The 15,644-nt window shown below is 44.6% G+C and overlaps 1 protein-coding gene across 4 annotated transcripts in view; it reads left to right on the top strand.

The window, feature by feature from the left end:
* Nucleotides 1-15,644, top strand: part of nvl (nuclear VCP like) — a 48,234-nt gene that overhangs the window by 22,104 nt on the left and 10,486 nt on the right. For 3 of the 4 annotated variants that reach the window (XM_028469257.1, XM_028469254.1, XM_028469255.1), the window contains 8 exons: nucleotides 2,047-2,148; nucleotides 2,224-2,341; nucleotides 2,999-3,143; nucleotides 3,290-3,527; nucleotides 10,850-11,071; nucleotides 13,096-13,200; nucleotides 13,270-13,332; nucleotides 13,462-13,581. In XM_028469257.1, the coding sequence (XP_028325058.1) occupies nucleotides 2,047-2,148; nucleotides 2,224-2,341; nucleotides 2,999-3,143; nucleotides 3,290-3,527; nucleotides 10,850-11,071; nucleotides 13,096-13,200; nucleotides 13,270-13,332; nucleotides 13,462-13,581 (1,113 nt within the window). The remainder of the gene's footprint in view (nucleotides 1-2,046; nucleotides 2,149-2,223; nucleotides 2,342-2,998; nucleotides 3,144-3,289; nucleotides 3,528-10,849; nucleotides 11,072-13,095; nucleotides 13,201-13,269; nucleotides 13,333-13,461; nucleotides 13,582-15,644) is intronic. The other variant, XM_028469256.1, reaches the window with a different exon arrangement.

The following is a 15,644-nucleotide window of genomic DNA, read 5'->3' as shown; positions in this document are numbered from 1 at the left end:
CTAGATGCCTAGGTGTGCGGCGCTGTCTCACTTGTCGCTCTCGTACCTCCATATGAGGGATGGTCATTGTATCGTCTTCTGATGACATATTCTGCGGTAGTCAATTATCCGGCTCGATGGACCTTTGTTGAGGATTGATACCTCTGATTGCTGATTTTAGCCTAACTGACCACTGCAGGGCTCCGGTCAGAGAGCACACGAGACATCAGATGAATATTGACTGTTTACTGAGGAACTGTATGTGCACAGCGATGCATCTGGTACAGAGTAGCAGTTTCTAGAAATGTACAACAAGAAATAAAAGACTAAATTAACATTGTGTACTACATTATGTACTATAAATCAAAATGCTGTAAATAAACACTCACGATAAGTAGAGATTACATTTGTCAATATTAACCTCATAATATATATATATAATGAAACCACACAGCACATAAATGTAAACTGGAAACAATCTGAGGCTAACACATTTACCAACCAACTCTGTTAACTCTGTTAGCTTAAACAATGCTAAATCACAATCCTGCTGAAGAGTGAAAACTCACATTTTAAAGAATGCAAAATACACACCAGGAACTAAACAACACTATCAGAAGAGGTAAGTAACATGTATATATTCATTTCCCATCACTATGAACATAACTTACATCATCAGTGACTGCTGCACCACTGCAAACATGTCCACAGTCAAACGTAGTGAGAAAAGGGGAAACACAACACAGACACCTTTCAAAATAAGAGCGCACATTTCAAAATAAAAGCATCAGTACACATTAGTCTAAAACTTGAAGAATTCTTAACAAAATGCTTTGGTTCAACATTCAAAAATAATAAAGCTAAAATGCTGTAACTAGCATATTAAACTGGACGTATCATTTGATCCTATTGGTCAATTTAATGTGTCTGTTACTCTGAATTAATACAAGGACTGGATTGACAAACATTAATCAGTCATAATGTATTTGTTTGGTTTTTTTTGCGATTATTATAAATTTCCTATGTTTCATTTGTTCCAGTGGTTTTGTTCAGGCATCTAAACAGGCAGCTATTGTTTTTTACACCGTTGTGTTCAGCGCTAAGGGGTCCTGACCGTGGAATGTACGGGTGATAATATTCTGTCACCCTGGATTTCTACTGGATATGTACCTGCACCGCAACTGCTGAGTCATGCTGCTGAGTCATGCTGCTGCCCTCTGCAGCAAATACACAATACACCTATTTCTGCTGGACGCTGGAGCCGCGCTGCAGCAAGTTAACAAAAATAAGCCCGTGTGATCCGAACAATTTTAAAGTCATATTTCACATATAATTATTCATAGTTGAATCACACACATGCATCATGTGATTACACAGTAATTAGTGAGATCTCCTGAGTCGTTGCTGCAACAGATGCTCAGCAAACGGAGGAGATTGATGGACTACAGATTGTGCTGAAGTCACGCAGCGGAGCAGATTTAGAAATCCAGGGTCACACACACACACACACACACACAGTAGTGATAATAACAATAAACACACACATTTTGTCTGTGACTGACTCAGTTAGGCGGCGTTTCGTGTGCTGCAGCCATTAAATGAAATAATAAAACTCTTTTTGTCCATCTCTGTTCTCTCTGTGACTCAATCACCGTAGAAACAACTCTGGTGTTGCTACGCTAAACGTTAAAACATGGTGGTGTGACTGGAAAAGGCAGTGACAGGCTGAGATTTGGAGCTGACCAATCACAGCCCTAGCTGACTACACATCAAGGCGTCAACTTGACGTGTAGTCAGGATTTTTGGGAGGCGCATGTAAGGTTACAGGGGAGGGGTCTTTGCCTACGGCAGGAGATTTTACTTATAACCTTAAACCAGGCTTTATATTGTACTTTAATTTGTTTTGTGATTCAAACATTTTATTTAAGCATTGGATTTAATCCTCAAGTTAAATGTTGTTTGTATTTAATGAGCAGAAAAATGTTGCACTAAGTGTTCTAAAAAGTGTGTGTGTGTGTCTGTGTGTCTGTGTGTGTGTGTGTGGGTGTGGGTGTGTGTGTTTTCCAGGAGCTGCAGCTGCCCATGCTGAAGGTATCTGCTCCAGAGCTGGTCTCAGGCGTGTCTGGGGAGTCCGAGCAGAAGCTGAGGGAGTTGTTTGATCAGGCTGTGGTGAGTCTGTAGCTCCACCTTCATCAATCAGCTCTACTGTTCATAGGGTTTATTGTGTTCCTGCCCCCCATTCAGAGCTCCGCCCCCTGCATCCTGTTCATAGATGAAATTGATGCCATCACACCAAAGAGAGAGGTGGCGTCCAAAGACATGGAGCGTAGGATTGTGGCTCAGATGTTGACCTGCATGGACGGTAGGATGAGCTCTGTTAGGCATCATTGATAGTTCATTACTATTATGGCATAATTATAATTATATAAAAATCTGTTGCTGTCATAATCGTAATTAAATGGCAATTGAGTTGTAATTGCCATTAAAATTATATTTAAAGAAATCACTTATAATTTAAGGCTAAACTGAGGAACCATGTTACAGTTCTACACATATGTACTTAACAGTTATTAAAATGTTTCATATCAAGGTTTCCCATATTTGAACATTTAAAAACATTAAATCTAGGGGTACAGTGAAATATTAAAACCTATATTGTCTTTGATCATGAAGCCTAACAAGGTAATCAATAGATAGGAAATTAATTAGATGATGGTTATTAGTGTATTTTACAGCTAATTTAGGACCCGTTAGCATTAGAGATGCTAACAGAAAGCTAACACAAGAGGAAGGTTCACTTTTATTAGGTTATTCATATCAGGCTCAGTAATGTGATTAATTGTAATTGATTTTTCTGAGGATAAAAAATAATGGTCACTATCATAATGTAATTGTAATTGAGTTATAATTGAAGGTGGGTAATTGAAAACGTAAATGTAATTGACTCCAACCCTGGTGCTTTGTGCCTCAACCATTAAGCTAACTGATGCTAACGTTAGCTTTCTTTCCTCTGTGACAGACCTGAACAGCCTAACAGTGACGGCCCAGGTCCTGGTCATCGGGGCCACCAACAGGCCGGACTCCCTGGACCCCGCCCTCCGCAGGGCTGGACGCTTTGACAGAGAGATCTGTCTGGGTATTCCTGACCAAGCAGCACGACTCAAGTCAGTCAAAGTCCATCTACCACCTGTAAAAGCTCTGTAGCCTGTTAGCTGCTAGCGTAGCTTCATCTCTAAGCTAACATTGAGAAGCTGTGGATGTTCTTGTATCATCAGCTGTGTGAGTGAAGCTCTCCTCTTCCTCACCTCAGGATCCTGATGACGTTGTGCAGGAAGCTGCGTCTCCAGGAGGACTTTGACTTCCATGGCCTGGCTCGCCTCACGCCAGGATACGTGGGCGCCGACCTCATGGCTCTGTGTCGACAAGCAGCCATGAACGCTGTGAACAGACTGCTGCTGGACACCAAGCTAGCACCTCATACAGCCCAGATACAGGTCGGAACAGCAGAACAGCAGGCGTCAAGGAACCAGTCTGGACACCAGGAGCAGGTATGGGCACACACACACACACACACACACACGGCCATGATGAGGAGTGTTCCAGTTCTCTTTAAGCAAAGGAAAGGAGACTCAATGCTTCCTTTATAACCTCCTTTAACCTAGGAAACAGTAATACATCCTTTACCAAAGGAGACCACATAATAATGACCCACAATTCATTGCAACAGCAACATTTAAAGGGACACGCTCATCAGTGTTCATGGAAACTCAACATTACGTAAAACAAACACTCTGTGGTTCTAAAAAAATGTATCAGAGACATTTTTATTCACATTGTTTTATTCAACATAATTAATTCACCTAGGAACGCTTTGTGTGGTTCTACATGTGTATGTCTACAACGTTATGTAGGTCTATATCTGGCATTAATGTAACTATTTAATAAAACCCTACTTATTTAGTATTAATATTGATTAGTGAGTAGAAGGTGAGTGTGATCAACCATTCTCACTGTGACGTTCTTTAGTTTACTTTTAGTTCCTCGTAGCCATGGTAACGTCTTTTTCTTTGATTTACATTTATACCTGTAATTTATGACGTATTATTACATGACTAACCTTCTGATTTGGTTGATCAATTAATGATACCTTGATCAGGGATGTCTATGTTGTAAACTAAAGACATCTTTGGTTGTATATGTTCAGCGTTAAATATTCACAGGTGGCCAGTGAAGGTTACTGTCAAATATAGGTTGACAACCATAGAAATATGTTTTTAATTATAAGAACAAACCTGTTTTAGGGTAGCTGCCATTTTTAATTGTCCAATAGGGCGACCCCGTTGAGAAGTGGCTATAGCGCCCATCAGATGTCAATAGCTGCAAGTACGCCATATTTCATGCTTGTAGACAAATTTGCACAATTTTTACCTGAACAGACCAGGCTACTATAAGGAACAGTACGTGTGAGTGAGTTCTGTAGTGTGTATGTTTAGAAGAAGGTCTGGGTTAGAACACACTCAGTGACCATCTAACTGAGCTTTACATGATGTTCTGAGAAGAAGAGAAAGCAGAAACAAAAACAAAAAACTAAATAAGCTATAAAACGAAGAGTTACGAATGTAACTATGGTTCTATGAATCCCGAATGACCGCCAGAGGCGGTGCTTTAAGCACTGAATATTCCCTTTCGCGCATGCGCAGTGCGAGTATGTATACCAACAATGTCACCCGTGACCCCTGGATGACCCAGAGGAAGTTTATATCTTCCGGTATCATTGGGGTGCCAAATCCGCCCGGCCAGTTGGGACAGGAGATCCCTCCTGTCGGGAAGGCGCCACGGTGCGCCGTGACAGAGGCTGTGCAGCAGCGGGAACCAGCTCCTTCCTGGCCAGAAGGGAGCTACAAGCAGGACCTGTGGCCCTCCTGAAGGACCCTGTGGAGTACCAGCTGAATCAGAGGAAACGGAGGGAAGGCATACAGGAGGCCATCCGGCCAAGGATGAGCCAATGCGTCCTGGCCGAGAGGACTGGTTGTCTCGGCCAAGGAGAACCACAGAGGGCAGTGGGTCGACCGCTCCGAAGCAAAGAGGTCCACCTCTGCCCTGCCGAATATGCTCCATATAATGTTCGTTACCTCCGGGTGGAGGTGCCACTCCCCTGACAGGTTTCCGACGAGAGAGGAAGTCCGCCAAGTGGTTCTGCTCTCCCGGTATATGCATTGCTCGTATACTGATCAAGCGAGGGGCTGCCCATGTGAGGAGCTCCCTTGCCACTTCCAGCAGCCGTGCAGACTTGGTACCGCCCTGATGGTTTATGTGATACACTGTAGACGTGTTGTCTGACCGCACAAGGACATGCTTGTCCCTCAGATGCGGCAAGAAGTGCTTGAGAGCTAGGTGAACCGCACGCAGCTCCAACACATTGATGTGTGCACCTTGATCTTCCACAGGCCAACGCCCCTGGGCCGTTCTGCTCTGCCACACCGCACCCCATCCTGAAGGGCATGCGTCTGTGGTAACGGCCTCCCTGCGAGATGGAACGGAGCCTATAGGAACGCCTCTGAGCGAGTAAGCCCTGTCCCTCCACGGAGCCAGGGCGCAAAGACACTGTTGTGAGACCTTGAGCCTCCTGCTCCTGTGCCGCTTGGCATCCAAGTGAAAACTGTTCAGCCACCTCTGCAGCGGGCGCAGCGACAGCAAACCCAGAGGAGCTACCCCCGAGACTGACGTTAGCTTGCCCAAAAGACGGAGGAAAGAAGCATAGGTCAGCCAGCGGCCCTCCCTGAATAAGGCGAGCTGGCGAAAAATACCGTCCACACGGTGGGGGGATTGTTTTGCCGTCATAGTTACACTGTTCATTAAAACCCCAATGAAAGTTGTGACCCGGGATGGCACCAGGCAACTTTTTTTCCACATTCACCTTGAGTCCAAGTCGAGCCACATGGGACAGGAGACGCTCTGTGTCTTGTGACGCCTGGACTCGGGATGGAGCACAGATCAGCCAGTCGTCCAGGTATGGGAGAACCTTCAAGCCCCGAGACTGTAGAGGTGCTAGGGCCGCAGACACACACCTTGTGAAGACCCTTGGGGAGAGAGAGAGGCCGAAGGGCAGCACCCTGAACTGCCAGCGGCGGCCGCGGTATGCGAAGCGCAGAAACTGCCTGTGTTGCTGAGCAATTGGGACGTAAAAGTACGCGTCCTTGAGGTCTATCGATGTGAACCAGTCCCCATTAGCCACCGTTCTGAGGACATCTGCTGTGGTCAGCATGTGAAAAGGTATGACCTTCAGAAATATGTTCAACCCTCTGAGGTCTAGGATTGGGCGGAATCCACCCGTTTTTTTTTTTTGTCACTAAAAAGTACGTTGAATAGAACCCCCGGTGACCCGACCCAGGGTCTACAGGCTCGATGGCGCCCTTGGCCGGGAGGGCAGACAGCTCCTGGTCTAATGCGAGAGCCTTTGCCGGGTCGCTGATGGATGTCATTCTGACCCGGCCGGATGTGGGGGGCCGACGGCGGAATTGAAGTTTGTACCCGTAGGTTAGGGTGGCGACCACCCACGGGTCTGAAGCATGAGTAGCCCACTGTTGGAGCTGCTGATGCGGAAAAAAGTCCGACCGCCGGCCCCAAAGCCTCAATCTCTGCCCCCCTGGCCCCTCGGGGCCCTAGTGGGAGGGCGGAAAGGCTCTGGAGCTCAAAATTGTCTGGGGGGCAGGCGAGTAGAGCCCCGAAAATCCCGGACTGGTCTCCGTGCGGGACGCTGGGCATCACGACGACCAGTGGAGTGAGTTGTCAACGGCATGTGGCTGCGAAAAACCGCCGGGGGGCCCCTCAGCCTGCCGGGCGGGGGTCTGTCAAGAGGAGGCATCCGGCTAAGCTGCTGCCTGGTCTGCCCCGCCTGGAAAGTCCGTTCCAGTGCTTCCTGGGCTGCTGGACCAAATATCTCCCCTGGTTCGACCGGGAGGCTGCGCAGCATTCTCCTGGCTGCCTCCATTAAGTTTGACTGGGACAGCCAACCCTGACGACGAGCTTGGACTAAGATGGACTTTATTCGCCCAAGCTCTCTGGACATGAGCCCAAAAGCCTCCAATGAGGCATCACAGAAGGTGACCGCATCGGCATGTACACCGCCCTCCTGCAGTGAGGCTGAGAGGTACCAACATGAGGTGTGATAGGGAGTTTCCCATGCAACCAGCACGTGCTCCAGCATCATAAGCCCTCGTGAGAAGGTCATCGGTTATTCGACACTGGGGTCGAGGACACCTAGCATCCCTTCGAAGTGCTTCATCTGGGGACACAATAAGAGAAGCAATGGCAGGCTCAATGGGCGGAGTGCGATCCAGGCCGGCCCCCGCTGCATCATGCATGGCTGCCAGGGTCCGCCCATCTGCAGAGAGACGGGAACAAGCCTTACTGTCCCTCCAACAGGACTGCAACTCCCTCAGATAATCCTCTGAATGAGGAAAAGCAAACGCTGTGGGGGAAGGCCTGCGCCTGAAGAAGGCGCTTGCAGATGCTGCCTCTGCCTGCTGTGGGACAACTGTGTGCAGCCGCTGTAGAGACAGGCGCATGACAGCGCGCATGGAGTTGTCTTCCACCTCGGCCCCCGAACTGTGATCCGAGGAGTGGGAGCCCTGCTCAGACACCTGGGATCCGACATCCAAATTCTCCCCATAATCACAGAAATGGCTAGCCGAAGCAGCCAAAGAGAGTGTATCCTCCTCGGGTAGCAGCGTTGGCATTGGGGGAGAGAGTGCCGCATCAGCCACCAGGGTAATAACCGGCTGGCTGTCGGCCAGCAGGGATCTCATCTGAGCCAATTCAGCAGACAGCTGCTCAACTTTAGATGATAACCCATTATGGTCAGACTTCGTTCTCTTCCTGGAGGGGGCAGCTGCCGCAGCCTCTGCCCGCCTCTTGGAGCGTGTCCGACGGGTCGGAGGTGGCTAGCCTGGGGGGAGGTCGACTACGGCTACTGAGCCTTCCACCCCCGCCAACCTGGCAACCCTGGCCGCTCGAGGCAAGTAGCTGCAGTTTTATTTATTTTTTTTATTTATTTATTTATTCAGTTTATTTCCGACATGGTTACATTCACTTTTTTTTTTTTTTTTTTTTTTTTTTTTTTGTACATGCCGAAAAAGGAGACGAGAGAAGCAGTTTGCTTATCCGGGTCCCGTCCCCTGTTTTACCATCGCAAATTTACATGGGTTTACATGTCTCTCTGGTCAAACATTCTTGATTTCTTCTGAACGTCCATCTGTAGTCAGTGTTGTCCTCTCTATCTTTGTTCGTGTTGGCCTTGTTCCCTGCCAGACGTTGTTAGCATTCCTCCAGTTCAAGAATAGTTCCTCTTTCGAAGGTGTTTGGAAGGTTTTTCCCTTTTCATCCACAATGTCACCTTGTTTTGTCTCTACATCAAGGGTAATCCAGCTGTTGTTAGTTCTATTGGCAGTGTTGTATTTTCCACTGTCTGATGATGGGATCAGATCCAACTTGTATAAACACATCACCACATCCCAGTTCACAAGCAAGGTAGTATTTTAATGTAATATATCTTAGTTCATAAGCGTGTTTCTAACTGCTGTTGTTAGTTTTATTGGCAGTGTTGTATTTTCCACTGTTAGATTTAACTTGTATAAACACATTATTATATCCCAGCTCATAAGCAAGGCAGTAATTTCATTGTATAAAAAAAAAAAACGTGTTTCTAACTGCACATATGACAATAAACACTTTGAATTTAAAATTTAATGTAATCCTTAATCACCCCACCACCTAGTAATTGAAATGAATAAATGACAGACCTTTTTTACTCTTGGTTTCACATTTAATTCGGTCTCCGTAAAATAATCACAGTCAGAGTTTTGTTTCCAGTGTTTATATAGATCTGGGTCCATATCCATGATTACCATCAGTAGTGTTGTTGTTTAGGTGGATCCTTCGTATTTTCCCAAGTTGTCCATCGTTTTGATGAGAACTGGTTTTCCGTCCTCTTCTTCCAGGATGTAAATCCTGCAGTTTTTTGACCAAGTCTTCACAATCTTTCCTTCTTTTTTTATTTGGCGTGCCTTCCATGCAATGCTTGCATTTTGTTTCGTCAGGTTTTCATTGATGTACACCTTCGTTCCCTTGAGTTTATTTCTTTGCTTGAGTAGTTCTCCTTTGAATTTCATATTCGTGAAGGTTATTTTTACAGCTCTGGTATCATTTCTCTTTGGCAGGAGATGGCAGGAGTTGATGTTGTCAGGGTTCAGGACAATGTCCTTCGACTTCAGGAAGTCAATGACCTGTTGTTCAATCGATTTTGTTTCTTCGTCACTCCTGGGTTTTATCTTTAGGCCTGTGATGATGACATCTTTCTCTCTTTCCTTTTGTTCCAGCTGTTCAACCCTCGCGTTCAACAATTTTATCTCTTCAGCATTTCTTTCATTCTTTTCTTTCAGTACCTTTGTTTCGCTTTGTAGTCTTTCCAGTGAGTTTTCCAGCGTCTTTTCCAACGACTTTATCTCGGCAGATAGGTTTTGTAGACCCTCGCGTATCATCTCCTTGACCTCTTCCAAACCCGAATTGGGTTCTGAAGGGCCTCCCTGCGGTTTTTTCACCATTTTCCTTCAGTCTTGGGCCCAGTTTTTCAGGCTGTTCAGGCTGTTCGGCTGTAGCCAGCTGTAGCCAAGGTCGTGTTATCGGAGCAAACGAAAACACGTCTGCTCTCTCCAAAGACCAGAGAATTTTTCATGCAGGGATTGCCTGACAGCGCCTCCCCCAGGTGCTCAGGGCCAAGGCATGTGGGGCATAGGTCGTGGCCATCCTCTGGCTGTAAAGAAACCCCACAAGATGTGCAGATATGTGAGCCATCCATCGTAGCTTGACTGAAAAGTCACTGATTTCAACACAGGTATTCAACAAAGGGAGGGGGCGTGCACGCCACCTTTCTGGTATCACCCTGCACTCCTCGGCTTAGCCTGAGCGTGGACGCCGTAGGTTGGGCGAGTATAGGGAACGTATACTGGGGAAGGGAGCGCGCACGCTGCCTGCACAGTAGAGGCCCAATATACTAAACAAAAAACAACCACTGTACTGTGGTCCTCACCCAGACTGGGCTCTTTAACAGAAGATGACACTAGCTTTGCTGGTGATGCTAATGTAAACAAATCCACGCTGGGCTCCGGGCGTGCGCACACAACTCACCAGCAAACAAATAAAGTCGGCTAACTTAAATTCCGGGAGTAGGCTGCTCAAATGCAGCCTTCACCGACCATCTCTTTCATTTTTATAAAGACAACCATTGATCTGCCGAATAAGCGGCTACTTACCTTGTCAGCGTGTGTCGTCGGGACCAAACACAAACCATATGCTGGGGGGAGGCGGCGCTAACGCGGCCTGTGCCAACACAGGTTGCTAATGGGTGAAGCTACCGCTACCCAAACACTCACCGTCGCAGCTCCTGGAGGGCAAATGCACGCTGCTCCGACCTACCACGGTCACGGAGCTACTAGCGATGGCAGCTGTATGCACAGTATTCTAGTAACTGCGCGCGAGAAGAAAAAAAGGAAAGTACCCTGGAGTGACACCGGAAGATATAAACTTCCTCTGGGTCATCCAGGGGTCACGGATGACATTGTTGGTATACATACTCGCACTGCGCATGCGCGAAGGGGAATATTCAGTGCTTAAAGCACCGCCTCTGGCGGTCAGCAGGGATGAAATAGAACTATACTGTATATATATATATGTATATATATATATGCGATCTTGTAATTTCCTTTATCACCAAATAAAACAGGATATAGCTTGAATGTGGATATATTGCTCAGCTCTACTGTGAGCTCATCCACAGGGTTAAGGAAAAGATGGTCTGTTCCTGTGCTGACAGCAGGGGGAGCTGTGGCGCCTGTTGCAGCTGCTTAAGAACACAGAGGCTCTGACGGAGGCGGAGCTAGCAGGACTCTCCATCCTGATGTCAGACTTCCTCAGCTCTCTGAGCAGCGTGCAGCCCTCGGCTAAGAGGGAGGGCTTTGCTACGGTTCCTGACGTCAGCTGGGACGATGTGGGGGCTCTGCAGGACGTCAGGGAGGAGCTAACCATGGCCATCCTGGTAATGACCACGCCCACTCACACTGACTCCTACTCCTTAAAGTACAATTAACATACATGTGAATCACTTTTTGTCAAACTTTGCTGTTTTGAACTGAAAATAGATAATTTATGTGAACCGTATGTATCCACGCTGGAGACTAGATCTATTCCACACATATCTACTATATATATACAAACAGATGTAATGTCTACACGTTACTCCACGGCGGACTAATATGTGAGCACATGGGCCTCAGCGCTCACGCTCTGAACGGAGCTGCTTTACCGCGGTATACGGTATTACTGTATAATTAAAAATTACATTCACACTGCCTTAATGCTCAATTCAGATCTTTTGTTCACATGTGAACTATTTAAAACGTATCAGACTCCAGTGTGAACGCTTTATGGCTCTAATCTGACCCACATGTGCGTTGTTGAGTTTGTCTCAGAGTTGTTGAGCAGCAGAGCGGAGATTAAATAATCAGATGGAGGAGAAAGAGACACAAAGATTTAGTTTTGGTCTTTTGTGATGATTTACTTTTAAACAGATCATTTATGATATGAACATTATTCAAACTTTAACCAGAACCTAAAGTGAAACCTACAGATCTGATAGACATTATATATTTATATCAGAGTCTGACCTGAAACCATCAATTAAAACATCTTGTTTCCTCATACAAATGACATATTTACATATGTTTTAGTGGTAAACCTGCTTTTATTAATAATTAATATCAACATCAGATTAGTGCACGGGGAAACAAACACGTTAAACACACGTGTGCAGTGTGAGCATGAGACAATCAGTGGATCTATTTACATAATCTACGTATCAAATATAAGATAATCTATGTGCAGAATTTAACAGTGGATGCAGCACTCACTGAACAGCTGTTGCTGGACATAGAATTATGTTTAGGCATTAAATACATTATATTTCATATTTAATCTTTATCTCCTATATAAGTGCAACGGTATTGAAACTGATACCGTTGCTATTGTTATGACCCCGCAGTATACAGTATACCATATACAGTATACAGTATTACAGTTTACAGTCTACCATATACAGTATTACAGTTTACAGTATACCATATACAGTATTACAGTTTACAGTATTACAGTATACCATATACAGTATTACAGTATACCATATACAGTATTACAGTTTACAGTATTACAGTATACCATATACAGTATACAGTATTACAGTTTACAGTATACCATATACAGTATTACAGTTTACAGTATATCATATACAGTATTACAGTATACCATATACAGTATTACAGTATACCATATACAGTATTACAGTTTACAGTATTACAGTATACCATATACAGTATTACAGTATACCATATACAGTATTACAGTATACTATATACAGTATTACAGTATACAGTATACCATATACAGTATTACAGTTTACAGTATACCATATACAGTATTACAGTATACAGTATACCATATACAGTATTACAGTTTACAGTATACCATATACAGTATTACAGTATACCGTATTACTGCCCAAGCCTAGTGTAGGGCCCTCACAATACGATTCTGTCACAATTAATTTTACAAAATCAGACTGTAGACAAATGATGACTGAAAAATATTCTTTTTTTTTCTTCAAAAATAGAAATAAAAATACTGTAGCTATTATCTTTCATTGTCAAAAGAATCCCATGATAAACTATGTAAAACAATACAGTTTAATAAAAAAGCATATTTCTGCTCTGATTGAACTGTTAATAATTCTTTGGTGCTGACAGGAGTCTGACTAGATGTAATTTAGCAGATATTAAACCTGTGTGGAGACCATAGACATGTGACATAGACACAGCACCACCAGGAATAAGTCATCACTACAGATAGTTCTACATCTCTGTGACTCAGCAGATGTTTTTATCATTAACCATTTAATATCAGATCTCACACTCCTACTACACACACATACACAATATCTATAGACCACTAACTCTATTTGCTCTCCTTCTCCTCCTTCTCCTCCTCCTCTTCCTCTTCTCTTCCTCTCAGGCTCCGGTTCGTTCTCCAGACCAGTTCAGAGCTCTGGGTCTCTCAGCTCCATCAGGAGTTCTACTGGCTGGACCTCCAGGATGTGGAAAGACTCTGTTGGCTAAGGTGGAGCCTCCATCATGATGATGATGATGATGATGATGATGATGATGATGATCACGTTTTTCCCCTCAGGCCGTGGCCAACGAGTCAGGACTGAACTTTATCTCAGTGAAAGGCCCTGAACTGCTCAACATGGTTAGTGTCTGTGTCTGTCTGTGTGTGTGTGTGTGTGTGTGTGTGTGTGTGTGTGTGTGTGTGTGTGTGTGTGTGTGTGTGTGTTTCTGTCTGTGTCTGTGTCTGTCCTAACCCTCCTGTGTGTTCCAGTACGTGGGGGAGAGTGAACGTGCTGTCAGGCAGGTTTTCCAGAGAGCCTGTAACTCTGCTCCATGTGTGATCTTCTTTGATGAGGTTGATGCTCTGTGTCCACGACGCTCTGGACATGAGGTGAGTCTGACTTATGTGAGTCTGACTTATGTGAGTCTGACTTATGTTGGACGGAGACAAAAGCTTCCACAGGATTGAAAAACTTCCCCATATTTTCTTCATATGCGTGTGAAGTTAACCAGACTCACCATCAACCATGGAGGACATCAGTAAAACCAATGATCTTTACCTTCTGAGCTGAAGCTGAAGTGTCGTTAAAACACTTGATGCTGGCGTTTGTGGATTCATCAGCTTAACCAGCGACGCATCCATCTCACTGAGTTTCACTGTTTTCTTCAGGAGCAACAAATCCTTCCTGGTCCAGTAAAAACCAGTCTGTGTCGTAGAGCTCCAGGTGGTCAAACACCTCCACCGTTATGTTCTCCTCCACACTGAAACGGGTGAAACGATCGGTGTTCGTGTTGACGGCCTGACGTCATTGTCAACAAGGATTCTGATTGGCTTTTGTTCCTGCGCGTCACACGAAACATTTTTTGGAGTTCAATAATTTCAACTCAAGCAAATGACAAATGTCACAGAAAATCCGGAGTGCGCGCCGCGCCCAACGCTCTTACCATACCGATCAGACTGCGCCGGCCAGTAGCAGGCCTGTAACTATTAACAAGTAACAATTAGCGTGTGTAGCTATTGACTTTTTACAGTAGGTCATGTGGTCACGCAAACATTTTGTGACGCGTCTGGTGTGAACGCTGCAGAGTTAGAGTCTGAGTTATAGTTAGATCAAGTTAGAGTTAGTTATTGTCAGTTTGAGTTAGAGTAGGAGTCAGAGTTATAGTTAGTCAGAGAAAGTTAGTGTTAGATCAAATTAGAGTTAAAGTCTGAGTTAGAGTTAGTGTAAATTAGAGTCAGAGTTAGTCTAAGTTACAATTGTTAAAGTTAGTCTGAGTTAGAGTTAGTTAGACTTAGGTCCTAGTGCGATCGCTTGGTGTGTGAGCGAGTTGCATAGTCAGCAGTGTTGTAGGAGGGTCTGGGGGCTTTGCCCCACTTAACATTTCTAAATAAATAACCCTCTGAAACACTATTTACTGGTGTCTGAAGCCAACATTTTGTGAAGCAAAGCTAAAGTTTCATTTAGCCATTGACTGCCAATGACGTACATATACGTCAATTGTGTTTTTCAACGAGGGTTGCTAGAAGACGCTGTGGTGGAGTTTTCTCATGGATATCTGAAGTGTACTGTGGTCTAATGACCAACTGGTGACATGTAGGTGGCAGCACTGCACCTTTGGATGAGAGATTAGCCGTGATGGTCATATGTAGGGCCCTTTTAAATCTGCGTCAACGGAATTGCGGACGGAATCACGGAATCAACCAATAAAAACGTTTAAACGTGGAAATGGACAGAATTGGCATGAAACGTCGTCATCGTGGTGCACAGAAGGTTTTTTTATGGGGAAATGTTTCCAGGGACCACTTATTAGTAGCCCCGCCCTCTCTGTCCTGTCCTGTCTGCATTAAACTCATCTTAAATCACCACAAACATCGTCTAAAACAACACAAATCATCACTGACTCATGAACACAGAACCTCTAGTGCACGTTTAACTTTGCTGTGCCTGTGAAGCTCCGCCCATGTTTAGTGTAGCACAGCGGTGCTCTGTGAGAACGTGATCAGCTTTAATCATCTTCAGCTGCTCAGTGTTTGATCTGTTATGTCTGGTTAACTAAGAATAACTCAGTCTGTGTTGTTCTTTAATTCTTTTTATTCCAGCCTTCATTAAGTGTATAGCTACACATTCACAGTCAGCTAGCTACCTCAAGTACAACCATTTCAGTGGGAACTTCTGGTGGTGTAAATAATTAAAACAGTCAGAATAATTCATGTCACTACAACTTTTATCTTCCTTTTAATTGTATCTTTATTTTTGACATACATTTTTGTTTAATTATGAGTTTTTTTATTTATTAGTTTCCTCACAGGAGTTAAAAACTAACTTCTTTATAAATGGAATTAAAAAATTTAAAGTGGAAAACATGGAATTTGGAAAAAAAGAACCCAGATTTTCTAGGGCCCTATATGTGTAGTGGAGAAGAAGAGGAAGAGTTGAGGAGGTCCAGGCAGAG

Source organism: Gouania willdenowi, chromosome 15 (genome assembly GCF_900634775.1).
Source record: "Gouania willdenowi chromosome 15, fGouWil2.1, whole genome shotgun sequence".
Lineage (NCBI taxonomy): Eukaryota > Metazoa > Chordata > Actinopteri > Blenniiformes > Gobiesocidae > Gouania > Gouania willdenowi.
Note: the sequence above shows the minus strand (reverse complement) of the source record. Positions and strands in the feature narration are given on the sequence as shown.